General features: G+C 50.7%; 1 protein-coding gene across 2 annotated transcripts; it reads right to left on the minus strand.

Annotated features, from left to right (window-relative positions):
• Nucleotides 1–3,974: 3,974 nt before the first annotated feature.
• On the minus strand, nt 3,975–13,609 carry cunh4orf54 (chromosome unknown C4orf54 homolog). Of its 2 annotated transcripts, XM_034165267.1 has the most exons (3): nt 9,858–13,609; nt 4,573–4,606; nt 3,975–4,328 (listed from the first exon to the last, which is right to left on the minus strand). In XM_034165267.1, the coding sequence occupies exon 1, from the start codon at nt 13,597–13,599 to the stop codon at nt 9,862–9,864; it is 3,738 nt and encodes a 1,245-aa protein (XP_034021158.1). In that variant the 5' UTR covers nt 13,600–13,609; the 3' UTR covers nt 3,975–4,328; nt 4,573–4,606; nt 9,858–9,861. The 2 variants fall into 2 exon arrangements, with proteins under 2 accessions (XP_034021158.1, XP_034021157.1); XM_034165266.1 differs by lacking the exon at nt 3,975–4,328 and having other exon boundaries at nt 4,522–4,606.
• Nucleotides 13,610–13,654: the final 45 nt, after the last annotated feature.

A 13,654-nucleotide genomic window follows, 5' to 3' on the forward strand; every position in this document is an offset into this window, starting at 1 on the left:
AGACGGGTCGATATAGACAGATCGATACAGACGGGTTGACACAGACAGATCAATACAGACGGGTCGACACAGACAGATCGATACAGACAGGTCGACACAGACAGATCGATACAGACAGGTCGACACAGACGGGTCAATACAGAGAGATCAATACAGACGGGTCGATACAGACGGGTCGATACAGACGGGTCGACATAGACAGGTCGACACAGACAGGTCGGTATAGACGGGTCGATACAGACAGATCAATAGACAGGTCGACACAGACAGATCGATACAGACGGGTCGATATAGACAGGTCGACACAGACAGATCGATACAGACGGGTCGATATAGACAGATCGATACAGACGGGTCGATATAGACAGATCGATACAGACAGATCAATAGACAGGTCGACACAGACAGCTCGATACAGAGAGATCAATACAGACGGGTCGATACAGACGGGTCAACAGACGGGCCTGTGGGACACATTGATTTTATTGCACTTCACAAAGTTAGAAAAACAGGAAGTCATTTTTCTTCATTTCTTTCAGCGTTAAGTTGGAGCTCTGGGCTCCACTCTGCCCGAGTGCCCTCGAGCAAGCCTCAGTCACTCACAGCACCAGGTGGTGACCTGGATAAACACTACTTACACTATCAGTGGTTTTCATCCAAATCACACAATCAATCAATTTTTTTTTTATATAGCGCCAAATCACAACAAACAGTTGCCCCAAGGCGCTTTATATTGTAAGGCAAGGCCATACAATAATTATGTAAAACCCCAACGGTCAAAACGACCCCCTGTGAGCAAGCACTTGGCTACAGTGGGAAGGAAAAACTCCCTTTTAACAGGAAGAAACCTCCAGCAGAACCAGGCTCAGGGAGGGGCAGTCTTCTGCTGGGACTGGTTGGAGCTGAGGGAGAGAACCAGGAAAAAGACATGCTGTGGAGGGGAGCAGAGATCGATCACTAATGATTAAATGCAGAGTGGTGCATACAGAGCAAAAAGAGAAAGAAACAGTGCATCATGGGAACCCCCCAGCAGTCTACGTCTATAGCAGCATAACTAAGGGATGGTTCAGGGTCACCTGATCCAGCCCTAACTATAAGCTTTAGCAAAAAGGAAAGTTTTAAGCCTAATCTTAAAAGTAGAGAGGGTGTCTGTCTCCCTGATCTGAATTGGGAGCTGGTTCCACAGGAGAGGAGCCTGAAAGCTGAAGGCTCTGCCTCCCATTCTACTCTTACAAACCCTAGGAACTACAAGTAAGCCTGCAGTCTGAGAGCGAAGCGCTCTATTGGGGTGATATGGTACTACGAGGTCCCTAAGATAAGATGGGACCTGATTATTCAAAACCTTATAAGTAAGAAGAAGAATTTTAAATTCTATTCTAGAATTAACAGGAAGCCAATGAAGAGAGGCCAATATGGGTGAGATATGCTCTCTCCTTCTAGTCCCCGTCAGTACTCTAGCTGCAGCATTTTGAATTAACTGAAGGCTTTTCAGGGAACTTTTAGGCCAACCTGATAATAATGAATTACAATAGTCCAGCCTAGAGGAAATAAATGCATGAATTAGTTTTTCAGCATCACTCTGAGACAAGACCTTTCTAATTTTAGAGATATTGCGTAAATGCAAAAAAGCAGTCCTACATATTTGTTTAATATGCGCTTTGAATGACATATCCTGATCAAAAATGACTCCAAGATTTCTCACAGTATTACTAGAGGTCAGGGTAATGCCATCCAGAGTAAGGATCTGGTTAGACACCATGTTTCTAAGATTTGTGGGGCCAAGTACAATAACTTCAGTTTTATCTGAGGTTAAAAGCAGGAAATTAGAGGTCATCCATGTCTTTATGTCTGTAAGACAATCCTGCAGTTTAGCTAATTGGTGTGTGTCCTCTGGCTTCATGGATAGATAAAGCTGGGTATCATCTGCGTAACAATGAAAATTTAAGCAATACCGTCTAATAATACTGCCTAAGGGAAGCATGTATAAAGTGAATAAAATTGGTCCTAGCACAGAACCTTGTGGAACTCCATAATTAACCTTAGTCTGTGAAGACGATTCCCCATTTACATGAACAAATTGTAATCTATTAGATAAATATGATTCAAACCACCGCAGCGCAGTGCCTTTAATACCTATGGCAGATTTACAAAGTAAGCATACAAGGTGACATAACACAAAGTATCAGCTCAGGAGAGGCTGCGAACACGCTCCAGCACTTTAAAGGGGTCATGTTGTCTGTGTGTGTGTTTATGCTTCATATGTTACATGCTGTTTGTCACAGAAAGTTCAAATCTAAGCTGCTTTATCTGGTGAAACACGCCCACTGATGTAGACCACCCTCTGGGACACGCCCACTGACCCGGCCTCCCCTCTGGGACACGCCCACTGACGCAGTACTACATCTGTGACACACCTCATGAGCCAGCCCGCCCTCTGTGGCACGCCCACTGAGCCAGCCTCCCCTCTGGAACCAGCCCACTGACGCAGACTGCCCTCTGTGGCACGCCCACTGAGCCAGCCTCCCCTCTGGAACCAGCCCACTGATGCAGACTGCCCTCTGTGGCACGCCCACTGAGCCAGCCTCCCCTCTGGAACCAGCCCACTGACGCAGACTGCCCTCTGTGGCACGCCCACTGAGCCAGCCTCCCCTCTGGAACCAGCCCACTGACGCAGACTGCCCTCTGTGGCACGCCCACTGAGCCAGCCTCCCCTCTGGAACCAGCCCACTGACGCAGACTGCCCTCTGTGGCACGCCCACTGAGCCAGCCTCCCCTCTGGAACCAGCCCACTGATGCAGACTGCCCTCTGTGGCACGCCCACTGAGCCAGCCTCCCCTCTGGAACCAGCCCACTGACGCAGACTGCCCTCTGTGGCACGCCCACTGAGCCAGCCTCCCCTCTGGAACCAGCCCACTGACGCAGACTGCCCTCTGTGGCACGCCCACTGAGCCAGCCTCCCCTCTGGAACCAGCCCACTGACGCAGACTGCCCTCTGTGGCACGCCCACTGAGCCAGCCTCCCCTCTGGAACCAGCCCACTGACGCAGACTGCCCTCTGTGGCACGCCCACTGAGCCGGCCTCCCCTCTGGAACCAGCCCACTGACGCAGACTGCCCTCTGTGGCACGCCCACTGAGCCAGCCTCCCCTCTGGAACCAGCCCACTGACGCAGACTGCCCTCTGGGACATGCCCACTGTGTGTCATTTGGATGTGTGTTCTGTATTAAAAGAAACTCAGCAACACAACAAATTTAGACTTTGCAAAGACTTAAACTGTATTCAGAGTTTCTACTGTTTATGTCACGTAAAGAAGGAAATTATTCAGCATGTGGTTCAGGAAATACACATACTGTTTATTTAGCATCCAGACTTAGCGTGAAGGTTTAATGTCTGCTGGTCTGACCAGCAGACATGATTAAAAAAAAAAATCACTTAAACACATTCTGACACTTTACTGAAGTTTACTTTGATGAAAACTTTGTAGAAGGCCGCTTTCACTTAAATCTGTTTGTTTATAAGCAGAAGCAAACAACTGAACAAACACGTTGATGTGGCTCTCCAAAATCCATTAAAATATGAACACAGTTTAAATGTTTTTGCTCTTAAGAACATTTAAAATAATTTATTATCACGTCCGCTTTAACAAACCACTCTGAAGGTATCACTCTTACATTTGGAGGTGGGGCTAGACAAAGGGGTGGTACCTAAAATATGCCCTTTACAACATTGCATGTTTCAAGATCTGATTTGAAGCAAAAACCATCCAATCAAATACAAAGGAGGCGGAGCCAGTGCATTTTACAAAACGGTTTTAAAATGAATGGTTTTAAAGTCCTTACTCATTGCAATCTGCTAATTCGCAGAATGACAGCATCATATTACCACTGATCTTGAAAAAAAATCCAAATTTTATACTAGTTTTAAGCAGCTCATTATGCTAATATTTAAAAAAAAAGCAAAACATTCATTTTATTGTAAACGTATCATATTCACTGGTGAATTTTGGATAGATTGTCCAGGAATCACCAAAAACACTTTAATCTACAACAGTATCCAGCAGATCAGAGACCTTTATCCTAGTTCTTTGGACAGATGGCACAGTGTAAAAATGCTGCCACATTCTTTGTTCCGGTCGACGGTAATGATGAAGACATGGTGCCAAACATTAAGTTATCAAACTTAAAAACTCTCTCTTGCTTTATTTTCTTTATTTTTTTTACATTTTCTTTATCCCTTCATATATGTTTTGTTGTTGCATCTTCTCCATTTTTTTTTTCTTTTTTTTTTGGCTGGTAGGGGGGTGCACCCCTCATCCCCCCCGGATCTGTCCCTGTAAGAAAATAAAACTGCTTAGTTCAAAGTAACCAAACAACCTGTTACGGTAATATTTCATCTAATGATGTCAAATTTCTAAAGTTACATCATAAAAGCAGAATGCAAACGCACAAAAAAGACACAAGTAAAGAATGAATTACTGCAGTTCTGTGTGTACTACTACTGTCAAACAGGAAACGTAAGACAAAATACAGCAGCAGCTGCAGGAAGCAGATTTAAAAAGACAAAAAGGTACAAACCTGGAGCAGCCCAGCAGCCAATCAGAGCTCAGACCTGTTAGAAAGAAAGAAAACACGCCATCAAAAAAAAAGAAAAAGAACATCACACCTCACATTCAGTTTGACCCTGATAAAGGTTCAGCACTACCTGTCTTTTTAAACTCTGACCTTTTCGGTTTTTAACGGCAGCTGTCCGCGGTTCTGAAGTCACGTTTAACTGTCAGTCATCTGGGAGAGAAACAAAGCCCCTTTCACACCGGGCCGACACACAGCTGTGTCATGCAGCGTCATCACGCCACAGTATGCTGAAGGACGCCAAGAGTGACGCGAAATGGACGCAAAAAATTAAACATGTTGAATTTTTTAATTTCAATTTTTTAAACATGTTTAATGTTTTGGCAGATTTTCAGCATAGAGCACTGGATGCAGAAAGGAAGTAGTTTTCACACAAGTTGAGGCAACATAACAGTACTTTAGGTGACTGGATGCCACACCCACACAATATAACTCTACCCGGCGCCAATTTCTGATTCCTGCTGTGCTCCATTTTTGCCGAGCTATAAATCACGCAGCCTGGCTGCAGCTCCTCGGCGCTCTCGCCTCCTCATGAGTTCTCTCACGATTGTGTTAAATAAATGGCATTAACTCCTGCTCACAGACCGATGGCCAGGTAGAGGACATCTCCACATCCACTCAGGGACAGATCGTGCACGCCGGCTGCAGCTCTGCGGTCACAGGAAGAAACTAGAAGAGAAATCAGAGCGCAAACCTGCTCATTACAGTCTGGCTGCAGCTTCTCGGCACCCTCACCTCCTCAAGCGTCTCCCCCACTGCTGCGCTCAGCTGATGCAGATATTCCTGCCTTATTAGATACGCAGCATATGCAACTGTATGCAGGCCTGGTGTGAAAATTATTTTCAGGGTTTGGCTTTCGCTGGTTTTCCTCCCTCCAGGCGCTCTGCACAGGTAAGCCACAGCACGGTGACAGAGTCTGCCTCCCCGCATGCTCGGCAGAGGAGAGTTGGTCATGAAGCCCACATACCGCTCTGAATTTTAGATAGAGGGTGTTTATCGTTCTGATTTGACCAGAACCCCAAACAGCTGTCAGCTGTCCCTCTCAGCCACCTCAGATCTAGAAATGTGAATCCTGAATGGATGGAGTTATCGGCATTTAGCTCTGCACAGTGTGTGAAATAAAACATTGTCAAAGTGAACTTACAATATTCTGTCACTGTGTCATTGAGGAGAACGACAAAACAGCACCTACAACACGCTGCACAGTGCATGGCATGGTGCATGGCATGGTGTATGGAGTGGCGCATAGGGAGTTGCATGTCATGGAGCAAGGAGTGGTGTATGGTGCATGCTGCATGGCCTTGTGCATGGTGTGTTGCATGGCATGGTGCATGTTGCATGGAGTGATGCATGGCATTATGCATGGAGTAGTGCATGGTGCATGCTGCATGGCATGGTGTGTTGCATGGCATGGTGCATGTTGCATGGGGTGGTGCATAGTGCACAGGTTGTTGCATGATATGGTGCATTGTGCATGCCATGGTGCATGGCATAATGCATGTTGTGTTGCATGGCATTGTGTATGTTGTGTTGCATGGCATGGTGCATAGTGCACAGGGTATTGCATGACATGGTGCATGGTGTGGTACATGGTGTGGAGCATGGTGTGGTGCATGGTGCATGGCATGGTGTATGTTGTGTTGCATGGCATGTTGCATAGTGCACTGGGTGTTGTGTGACATGGTACATGGTGCATGTTGTGTTGCATGGTATTGTACATGGTGCATGCCATGCTTCATGGTGCATACCATGGTGCATGGCATGTTGCATAGTGCATGGTGTATGTTGTCTTGCATGGTATTGTACATGGTGCATGCCATGCTTCATGGTGCATACCATGGTGCATGGCATGTTGCATAGAGCATGGTGTATGTTGTGTTGCATGGTATTGTACATGGTGCATGCCATGCTTCATGGTGCATACCATGGTGCATGGCATGTTGCATAGTGCATGGTGTATGTTGTGTTGCATGGCATGTTGCATAGTGCATGGTGCATGATGCATGCCACGGTGCATGATGCATGACATTGTACATGATGCATGCCATGCTGCATGGTGCATACCATGGTGCATGGCATGTTACATAGTGCATGGTGCTTGGTGCATGCCATGGTGCATGATGCATGACACTGTGCTTGGTGCATGCCATGGTGCATGATGCACGCCATGGTGCATGGTATGTTGCATGGCATTGTGCATGTAACATGGCATGGTGCACGGGGTGTTGCGTGGCGTGCTGTGTCGCGTGGAGCATGTTGTGATGCACGGGGTGTTGCGTGGTGTGCTGTGTGTTGTGGTGCACATCTCGATCCATGTTGTGCTTCTGGTATCGTACAGTAACTCCCAGAGTGCTGCATGAAGATGTGTACGTGAACTTCCAGGGTGATGAGGAGACATGGAGATGAGCTGAAACTTCATGAACCGCAAACAGTGACACGACTCTGAGCAGCTACTCAAAACATGATGATGACGATGGTTTGGTGTCAGAACCCGCAAAGTGCCGGCTGTGAATGTTGTTAGTTTGTGGGACACGAAGGTGAAGAAAAGAAAACTAACAAATCAAAGTGACAGGAACCTCTGCTGACCCCTGACTGGTTTTCACAAACTCCACGTCTTCTTCCTCTTGTGCAGCCTGCATGAAGGATTCAGACTAACAACCTGCTGTGTAGGAGTGCATTGGTTCAGCTGTGGTGATCTGTTGCTATGATGGCTGCTGTGTTTACATAACAGCTACGGTGAATCCGCCCACTCAGCTCTATAAAAAGCAGGCCGGCCCACTCCCACTGTGACGGGCTGGAACAGACAACCAACAGCAGCTGAACGGTCACATGACTAACAGCTGACCTTTAACTCAAAACACACACAGACACACAGGGGGGATCCTGTCCCTTAAAGGGATCATGTCCCTTAAAGGGATCCTGTCCCTTGGGAGGATCCTGTCCCTTAAAGGGATCATGTCCCTTAAAGAGATCCTGTCCCTCGGGAGGATCCTGTCCCTTAAAGGGATCATGTCCCTTAAAGGGATCCTGTCCCTTGGGAGGATCCTGTCCCTTAAAGGGATCATGTCCCTTAAAGAGATCATGTCCCTCTGGAGGATCCTGTCCCTTAAAGGGATCATGTCCCTTAAAGAGATCCTGTCCATCGGGAGGATCCTGTCCCGTAAAGGGATCATGTCCCTTAAAGGGATCCTGTCCCTCAGGAGGATCCTGTCCCTTAAAGGGATCATGTCCCTTAAATAGATCATGTCCCTCGGGAGGATCCTGTCCCTTAAAGGGATCATGTCCCTTAAAGAGATCCTGTCCCTCGGGAGGATCCTGTTCCTTAAAGGGATCATGTCCCTTAAAGGGATCCTGTCCCTCAGGAGGATCATGTCCCTTAAATGGATCCAGTCCCTTAAATGGATCATGTCCCTTAAAGAGATCCTGTCCCTCGGGAGGATCCTGTCCCTTAAATGGATCCTGTTCCTTAAAGGGATCCTGTCCCTCGTGAGGATCCTGTCCCTTAAAGGGATCCTGTCCCTTAAAGGGATCCTGTCCCTCGTGAGGATCCTGTCCCTTAAATGGATCCTGTCCCTTAAAGGGATCCTGTCCCTTAAAGAGATCATGTCCCTCGGGAGGATCCTGTCCCTTAAAGGGATCATGTCCCTTAAAGGGATCCTGTCCCTTGTGAGGATCCTGTCCCTTAAAGGGATCCTGTCCCTCAGGAGGATCCTGTCCCTTGAAGGTTGAGAGGGTTTTCTGGAGGAGGTGCAGCAGCTGTCAGGGGCTCCTGCTGTGCCCCAACCAGACCTCTGCTCAAACTGATGTCTCGTGTGAGTCACGGGCCGCGAGACTCACAGCTGCGGAAAACTGAATATCTACTATGTTCCTGTCATATTATTTTTGTGTGTAATCAAAGAAAAAGCTTCTAGAACAGCATTTTTTTTATTGGTTTACTGGCTCTTTGTCACTTTGGAGTGAAAAATGCCTGAGTTGGGGGGTTTGGCTGCAGGGAGTGTGTACGGGGGGTCGGGGGGTCAGACGAGATCATTTGGTCAATGATTTGCATTTTCTTTTTTATAATAATGTCTCCGTACTTTTAAGGAGGTATTTCAAAGTATTTCTGCTTACATCAGCCCCTATCTGTGGGAGGAGAAGACGGACTGCTGCCCCGCCTCCATGGGCCGTGCTGGACTTGACCTCTTCTTGGGTCACACCGGAGGTCAACTCTTACTGCTGACCAGAGTTTTGTGAAAAAACTGGAAGTTTGACTCTAAAACCAAGTGACTGCAGAAGAAGGAAGCAAGTGAGGGAAGCCACCAAGACACTGAGAGAGCTCTGAAGGACCTCCAGGCTTCTGTGGCTGTGACTGGACAAGCTCTGTGGTGGAAAAGAGAGAAACAGATCACACTTCGGTCCACATGTCTGGTGTGGCTGTGTGTCTTTAACTGATATTTACTCTGAGGTCAAAGGGCATCATTCCACAAATTTTACTCTCCAAGTTTGGAATGTTTGTATGTCTTCCACCCGTCTTTGGCAGTGGCATTTGTTTTTGTCAAGGTCAAGGTCACTGGGCCAAAGGTCAAAAACGTGAATTTATTTTTCACTCTGATGTCCACCAAACGTGGCACACACTTTAACGAGGGATCAGAAATCACCCAGCAAGGTCAAATTTTCCAAAGGTCAGTCAGTGGGGTCAACCCGAACTGACTAAACCCCATCAAAGTGTCCTAGTGAGGCGGAGGCCAGCAGGAGGCGCTGTGCATGTGGTCGTCAACAGGCCTCACTGCCCCCACGGCTGAAGGACACTCAGGTCAGAACAGACTGGATGGAGGTCGTGAGTTCGAGTCCCAAGGGGAGCGAGTGGGAGGAGTCACAGAGGAAGTCCACGCAGACAGATGAGAGGACAAACTGTCCTCAGCCACATCATCACTGACTGTAGCAAGAGTCTGTTTGATTTAGAACAAATCTCTTCCTTTGACATATTTAACAGCAGCAAAATAAACCAGGCTTTTATTTTAATCATCATAAATTAATTAGGCTTTATTTTAATCATAAGAATAATAATCAGAATAATCTGAGCAAACTGTGTGTCTGATTTTTCAATTTGATTCAGCTTAAGTATTTTGAAGATTTTGGCGTTTGGTAAAACAGTCATTTTGAGTATTTTTCCCGTTTTTTTTTTTTTTTTTTTTTTGAGGGTTACAGACTGAGTGATGACGGTGATGAAGGACAGGACTAAGTGGACATACTTCTTTATTGGTGCTCCACCACGAAGCTCATGGTGGTCCCGTCAAAGGAGGGTGGCGCGATGATGCGGGGGCCCTGCGGCGATGTAAAGCTGATGACCGGCGGTTTGGCGCCCGGCGGCGGCCTGCTGGGCTGCTGATGGGGCACCGAGGTCATCTGAGGAGACGCTCCAGCAGACATGTAGTACGGACTGTCCATGTAGGCGCCCTCAGTCTGCAGGGAGGGTTTGTCTGTGCTCTGGGTGTGCAGGGACACCTGAGACTGCACCAGCGCGCGGGCTGGGATCACAGAGGGCAGGAAGCCCGGGTAGATCATGTAGGTGCTGGGACTTAGAGCCAGAGGCGAGATGGGCAGGTGCACAGGAGACTGCGGGATGGGGACATCCACGTACTGTCCTGTTTCCGGGTCAAACATCCGCTTGGAGGCCGGCTGTATGGGCGTGTCCACCAGGTAGTAGGTCCCGGTGGTGGGATCCAGGAGCATCTTCCTCTGTGTGGCCTGGAAGGGGTCCAGGGCTGGCGCCGGGGTGACGGCCGGGGAGAAGCAGTAGAGCTGCGGCTGACTGGCAGACAGGCCGACGGGCACAGAGTGGTAGATGGTGGCGGAGGGCATTTCTGAAGAGCACGTGTGCATGGTGATGCTGGCGTGTTTGGGAGGCTGGCTGGTAGAATCCGGGGTCCTGGTGCTGCTGCTGGGTGCGGAACCTCCAGCTTTATCAGCAGGAGGAACCTGTTTGCTGCTGCTGACGTGAGGCTGGACAGGAATGGTCAGGTACTTCTGGCTGTCGGCTGAAGGCTCCCGGCTGGTTCCGTCCTCATGGCTGCCCTCGCCGGGTTTCTTCTGGCTGACGGTGAGAGACATGGGCAGCCTGGGCGCCTTTAGGCCGAAGCTTCTGGAGCTGAACGGTGACTTGGAGCTGCCGGGCTTGCTCTCGGAGATGCAGATGTTTTGCAGGGACTGAGCAGCCAGCCGGTTTTCCTGGACTGCCTTGCTGGCGTCTTCTCTCCTCAGCAGGCTGTCCATGCTGACAGACTGAGTCCTGTCTCCCTCCTCCGGGCTGTCGCTCAGCGGCTGGGTCTCGCTCTTTCTCTTCCACTCGTTCTTTTCGAACACGTAGAGCTGCTCCATGGTTTTGACAGCAGCTTGGAGTTTCTCCAGCGCAGCCTGGTTGGACACTTTGGATTCGGGCTTGTCTACTTTGTCCGGCCTCCTCCTTTCGGTGGTGGACCCACATCCAGCGCCCCCCTCCGTGGACTCGTCTTGATTGACAGACGCTCTGCCTGCTGGCCTGCTTTGAGCGCCCTCTGGCGATGACCTGTCCGCCTCGGCGGGCTCGGCTTGGTTTCTGTTGGTGTTGACGCTTTGACATTTGATGACTATGGGGGACACGGAGGCGGGGTTCCGGGGACACGACCTGTCCTCGTTGTTGTCCAGAGAAACAAAGTGGTAGGAGCTTTTGACGAGTTTGCGCACGTCCCTCACCTGGTGGATGGGCGTCTGCAGCTTCCCCTTGTTGTCTCGGATGTCTCTGACCGTGAAGTGCGGCACTTTGTCCGCACACTCCCCCTTTAAGGCGGCGGCCAGCGCCTGACATTTGAAGTCATCGGTTCTGATCAGGTCCGGGTTCGGAGCGCGCAGCAGCCTGGAGGCGCCGAGCGGCTCCCTGACGCTCCGCAGGTTAATTTTGATTTCCGGAGACTTATTGGACGTGGACGCGCTGGTGGAGCCCGCGATGTATAAGGTGTTGTCAGAGCGCACTCTGAATGCGCCTCCCCCCGCCGCCGGTTCTGTCCGTGCGTCACCGGGCACCAGCTGGATCGTGGGCACGAACAAATGCGACATTTTCCTCCGGTTTCCGTCCGACTCCGAGTCCGGTTCCGCCTGGCTTCTCGGCTCCTGCGGACACTCGAGCTCCTTCCAGCATCTGAAGGCGCTATTTTGGCTGCGCAGCAACGTGCTTCCGCGCGCTTCCAATGCGCCTTTTTTAGGATCGATCCCAGCTTCGTCGGTCGACTCCAAATTAGATTCCGGTGCCACGGCGGCGCGCGCGTCCTGCCCGGCGGAGCCCCCTGATTCCTCCACGCGCACGGTGGCGTGCTCGGGGCTGGTGTCGGACACTTTGGAGGTCTGTCTGTGCAGCTCCCTGCTCCCCGGGTTGGGGTTCGGGTTCGGGTTCGGCTCGCGGATCTCCCCTCGCTCCATTTTGCGCTCCTGCTCGAACTGCATCTTTTTGGAGATGACATTTTTAATCAGGCTGGAGGCGAAGACGGCTTTCTTGTGCGCGTCTTCCATGGTTTTGCCGTGCGCTCCTCTGCGCCCGCTTGGCGCGCTGCGGGTAACTTTATCCGCGGAACGCGATCCCGCGGCATTTTGCGCAAACTTGGAGGGGCTTTCTTCCCCCGGCATTGCAGATTTGACATTGCAGCGGAAGTTCAGCGTCTCCGTGAGCCTAATGACCCCGCAGTGACCCCGCAGCTCCACCTGCCGGCTGGACCAGGTAGCGCCGCGGGGGGGTCGTCCTCCCGCCGCGCCCTGATTACTGTTATTACTCTCTAAGTTTTCTGCTCTTTCAAAAGTCGACTTTTTGTGAGGCGCCAGGTTCTGGTCCACGTCGCCGACAAACGTGGCCCGCCTGTTGATGGCGGGGCCGCACTCTGACGGGGAGGACTCGCTGGACGCGCTGAGGCCGTCCGGTGCCGGGTGGGGGCGGGCCAGGCTCTTGAAGGCCTTGGCGGTCAGACTGCGCACCTCCTTGTCAGCGTCGTCCATCTCGCTGGACGTGCGGCTGGAATTCTCAGTCAGCTCTTTGGCCTTTAATTTAGTGCCGAAGTGCACGCGCTCGGGCGCGGCCACGAAACGCTTCGCCCTGTCACATAACTTCTCTGCCTCGCCACCGAACACGCGGCGCCTCACGTCTCCGGAGACATGATAAAGGATCTTTTCCTGTTCTTGGACGTTGCTGGGGTCATTTATAGCTTTGGAAGTGGTTCTGACTGACAGGTGGATCTGTCCCGCCGCGTCGGACAGATCACTTTCCAGCAGAGTGCTGACTGCTGCGCCCGGAGCGCGCGCGCCGTCAGACTGGAGAGAGGCATAATCAGCAAACGTGTAGACCCGGTGGTCATCCTCGGTGTCCCAGCCGGAGGAGCCCAGCCCCGTGTCCCGGTCCCGCTCCTGATCAGAAAGCTCCGACAACTGGATCTCATGCGTGGTAATATAGTGGGACTCGTCTTCCGTTACGCACGGGACGCACTCATCGGAGAGCATCAAACTGACGTCATCATCATCAGAGTCAGAGTCAAGTGTGTCGCTCAAATAGTCACCAGAATGACGGAATTCCTCGTCGGTTGACGGGTTTTTGTCCTCTTCCTTTTTGGGCGCGTCGTGCGTAATTACGCGCTGGTTCTTCTCGGTGCCGTTTGATTCGAGGAGGTCCTCCGGCTGCGTGTTCAGACCTGATGACGCGTGGGGATCAGGACGAGTTTCCGCATGAACCTCCACGGTTTTCCAAACCGTGACGTGTTCCGTCTCCTCGCTTTTAGTATCTGAATCGCGGTTTCCTGTCGGTGCGCTCAGGACGTCACCGCTGCTAATAACGGCGAGGGGTTGATTCCCTTCTCCAGAGTGGCTCACTTTCAAATCCAAGTCCACGTATTTGCTCGCGTCCCGCCCGTCCGGCTCATCGCGTCCTCCGTGCGTCGGCTTTGGGGTCAACTTGTGGCTTCGGCTGCGGTCGGTCCTCATCGCTGCAGCCGCACCTGTCTGCTCACATTGAGCTTTCCTCAGTCCTGCTCCCGAC

Source organism: Thalassophryne amazonica, unplaced genomic scaffold, assembly GCF_902500255.1.
Source record: "Thalassophryne amazonica unplaced genomic scaffold, fThaAma1.1, whole genome shotgun sequence".
Taxonomy (NCBI): Eukaryota; Metazoa; Chordata; class Actinopteri; order Batrachoidiformes; family Batrachoididae; genus Thalassophryne; species Thalassophryne amazonica.